The 4,463-nt window shown below is 29.1% G+C and overlaps 1 protein-coding gene across 1 annotated transcript; it reads left to right on the top strand.

The window, feature by feature from the left end:
- Window positions 1-335: 335 nt before the first annotated feature.
- K441DRAFT_588464 (uncharacterized protein) lies at window positions 336-548 on the top strand (the record flags this gene model as incomplete). The annotated part of the gene is given in 2 exon segments (XM_067644714.1): window positions 336-404; window positions 417-548. The coding sequence occupies 2 exon segments, from the start codon at window positions 336-338 to the stop codon at window positions 546-548; spliced, it is 201 nt and encodes a 66-aa protein (XP_067497976.1).
- Window positions 549-4,463: the final 3,915 nt, after the last annotated feature.

The following is a 4,463-nucleotide window of genomic DNA, read 5'->3' as shown; positions in this document are numbered from 1 at the left end:
TACCTATTCTCTTTATTAAAAAGCTAAATAGAGGACTCCGCTTCTATATTAACTATTATAAGCTAAATAATATAACCCGTAAGGACCGCTATCCGCTACCCCAACTTAATAAAACTCTAGCCTAAATAAGTAAAGCTAAGGTCTTTATAAAGCTTAATATCCGCTAGGCTTTCTACTAAATTAGAATAAACCCTAAGTCTAAAGATCTTATTATATTTTAAACCTATTACGGAATGTATAAATATAAGGTACTTCCTTTTAGACTAACTAATAGACTAGCTATATACTAGCGGTATATAAATAATGTACTCTTTAACTACCTTAATAACTTCTATATGGCCTATTTATATAATATTATAATCTACTCTAAGAATAAGTTAAAATATAAGGAGTATATCTATAAAGTCCTATAATAGCTCCGTAAGACTAGCCTCCAGGTTAATATTAAAAAGTTAGAGTTTAGTATTAAGTATATAAAGTACCTAGGTTTTATTATTAGTATAAATAGAATTAAAACTAACCTAGAGAAAACAGCCGTAATTAATTAGTAGGTACTTCAACGGACTATAACGGGGGTATAATTATTTTTAAGTTTTTATAACTTTTATTAACGCTTTATTAAGAACTATAGCAGAATCGCCTAGCCTCTTAACCGTCTTACTAGAAAAAACTAGCCCTTTTACTTTAATGCTATATATAGGTAGGCTTTTAATAAGCTTAAGAAACGGCTAGTATCGGCTCCCCTACTTGCCTATTTTAACCTAGAATAGCCCTTAATACTAGAAACTAATACCTTAAACGGCGTAATAGCTAGTATTTTTTCCTAGAAGCAACTAGATGGAGAGTAGCACCCTATTATATACTATTTAAAGACTATAATAGATACTAAGCTAAACTACTATATCTATAATAAGGAAATGCTAGCTATTATCTCTAGCTTTTAGCATAAGTATATATAGCTAGAGGGGACCCCTAAGCTAATTAAGGTAGTTTTAGATTATAAGGCCCTAGAATACTTTATAATAACTAAGGCCCTTATAACCTAGTAAGCACGCTAGGCGGATACCCTATCTTAGTTTAACTTTTTAATTATATGTAGACTAGGCGCTACAAACCATATAGACGCTCTTATAAGGCGTAAGTAAAACCTAGATAATTAGATGGCTATAAAGATTTTATTATAAACTTAGACGCTACTATAACTAAAATACCTTAATCCCTAAATATAGGCAGAACTAAACATAGACTCCTTAAGCGCTAAGATATACCCTATTAACTCCTCTAAACTTAACTTTATTAATAAAATACCCTAGGCTAACTAAATAACCCCCTCTCTATAAGAGTACCGTAAAAAGGTAAAGAATATTACTAGCCTATCCCTTAGCACGTCAATTCGGGTCTAACTATTATTGATAAGATTTAGCTAATTAATTAACCTATATTTAACGCCCGTACTTAGGAATATAAAGCTTTTAATAGAGGCCAAACACTATAGTATTTTAATATATAAGCTTATTCTTTGGAGTTAAGTCGCTTAATATAAGGTTTTTAGCACTCATCCTTTCTATAGAACGGTATTTTATATATACTATAGCTAAATAAAGTCCTTAGAGCACGCTCTCGCCTCCCCTATTCCTTACTATCGCGAGCTTTTTTTATTATATTTGGTAATAGATCTGCTAGAAGTTTCCTAGCCTTTATATAGCGCACCTAAGACTTCCTACTAGCCTCTATATAAGCTAAGCAGAAGGTAGCCTTTTCTAATATCTTCTCTAGCTTATATAGCTCTGTAGGTACCTATATAATCTAATTTATAGAGCGTTAAGGAGGGCATTCTAGTGTAGGTGCCTTTTATTTATAAATTAAGCGTTTAAACAAGGCGTTACGGAGGTCCTTTTAAAACTGTTTATAGCCATTATAACGGCTTACTTAATGGTCGGTAGTGTAAGGACGCGGAGAGACTTTGTAGAAGATTTAAAGGAATAATATAAATTCTATCTAAATCTAAGGGTATATAGCTCTCGCTAAGAATAAGACGTTACGTAAAGAAGAGAAAGGAATAATAAAAGAATTATATAATTAAATAGTTAGGGGCTTAATGGTCGATGCGTGCGTATATACGCACGCGGTCTTTAATAGACTTCAGTAATTTAATTAATCTAGTAGAATTTAGTTAAAGCGTTAGAATTCGTCTATTAAGTATTTTACTAAGACATTTCTACTATAACTAGGCTAGTCCCGTTATAGTACCCCCCTTTTTAGCTAAAGGTCCAAATAATTTAATTTTAGTTAAGACTTATAGCTTACCGCGTGTCGTGTTTTCGCGTTAGGTGGCAGTATAAAGTTTTACTAATTTTATCGTTAAATGGGCTAATTAGGATTTTCTATCCCTGGGATAGAAAATCGCTATTAGCTTAGTTAAGGCGGTAAGCAGAACTAATATCTTTATAGTAGGTCTTAGTAAGGCAGATTTAACTAATTAGATAACTTTAACTGGCGGTTAAAGTTCCTTAATATCTTACGTATTATGTAATTATATTATAAACGTTATAACGTATTTTAAGTTCTTTTTAATTTTAAGCTTCCTGCTATCGTTTTTTTTATATTTATATTAGGTGGCAGTTATTTACCTTTATATTATATCTATCTAGCTAGAGTAGGCCGTAAAGGATAGTCCTTATAGAATTCTTTTACTAAAGAAGGTATATTGGCCTTAATCTAGTTATAGGTTTCCTAGGTTTATATTTTATATCCTTTCTATTTAATAAGAAGTTTAAATTATTTAAATTATATTTTCTATTATATATTATTAATTAAGTTAATAAAATAAGAACCGTTACCGTTATTAATAATTATAGGAGGTAGTAGTAGCACTTTATAAGTTATAGGTTTACTTTTTAAGGGTTATAGTAAGTTTATATAAAACGTTAAATATATTTTTATCTTAGTTGGCAGTTTAAGCTTATAAGCGTATAGGCTTAGTTTCTTCTTAATTTAGTATAGGCCTATAAACTTCTAGTCTAGTTTCTTTAAGGGTTGTTAAGTCTTTAAGTTTTATATATTTAGGTAAACTATATTATCTTCCTTAAAGTCCTACGCGGAAGCTTGTCCTTTATTTATATACTATTCCTATACTATTTAAGCGTATGCTAATTTACTTTGTAATAGTTCTATTAACTACTTTATTTAATTAGCGAAGTTATATGTGTTAATTAGTTAAATCCTCTTAATTATAGGTCTTGTTGTATTAATTTTAGGTTATAGTTTAAATCTAAGTTAAGGGTTTTATCTATAGGTTGCGTAGAACGGAGTTACGCCTATTAATTCGTTTCTTATATTATTTATAGTAAACTTAGCTAAAGGTAGCCACTTTTCCCAGTCGTCTTATAGGTAGAAGCAGTATATTTATAGGTATTGTTTTATAATCGCGTTTATAATTTTAGTTTAACCATTTATCTCTAAATAGAATATAGTTAAGAGTCGTATTTATATACTTAATCGTTTATATAAGGCTTGCTAGAAGTCTAAAATAAACTAGCTTTCGCGGTTAGATATTATTAAATTAGGAAGTCTGTATAGCTTAAAGATATACTTAATAAAACATTTGGCTACTAATATTGTATTAATTAAGTCTATAGGAATTATATATCGCATTTTTATAAGACGGTTAACAACTACTATAATATTCGTGAACCTATTACTATTAGACAGGTTAACTATAAAGTTAATTAAGATATCTCGCTATCTTTATATTAGAATTAGCAACGGTTAAAGTACTTCTTACTTTTTTATATAAGAGGTCTTCTTACGCACGTATATTCTATATACTCGAACGTATTTTTATATATAGTCGTATATTATAGGCTAGTAATATACTTATTAGATAATCTTATAAGTCTTTATATAGCTAGAGTGCCCTACTATAGGGGAATTGTATACAAATTTGAGTATCTTAAATTATAAGGGTTTGGAATTTAGGACTACTATTTTCTGTTAATAGTATAACCAATTATTATAGATTTCGCATTTAGCGAGTATAATATCCTTATATTGCCGTTTCCCTATTTAAATTACTTTTATTATATTTACTATCTAGGGGTTATTCTTATATTTATGCTCTATTAATTTATTAATTTCTATATCCCACTTATTAATTTCTAATTTATTTCTATTAAGCTCCGCGTCTAAAAATATAGGGTATAGTTTTTTAAGGCGTTTAGGGGGTAGTAGAATTCGTAATTAATTTATAATTTGTTCGTTAGAGGCGTTTATAGATAAGTTCTATAATTATTATATTAATAAGTTAGGCTTCTAATTAAGTTTACTAGATTGGTATATAATCTTAAAGTTAAATTATAAGAGGTATTCGGCCTAACAAATTTAGCGTTATATTAATTGCTTTATAGTTATAAAGTCCTATAGGTTTTTATAGTCTATTAATACGCGTATTAGAAATAACGATC

This window comes from Cenococcum geophilum (genome assembly GCF_001692895.1).
Source record: "Cenococcum geophilum 1.58 unplaced genomic scaffold K441scaffold_67, whole genome shotgun sequence".
Classification (NCBI taxonomy): Eukaryota; Fungi; Ascomycota; class Dothideomycetes; order Gloniales; family Gloniaceae; genus Cenococcum; species Cenococcum geophilum.
The sequence above is the reverse complement of the archived record's forward strand: the minus strand, read 5'-3'. Positions and strand labels throughout refer to the sequence as shown.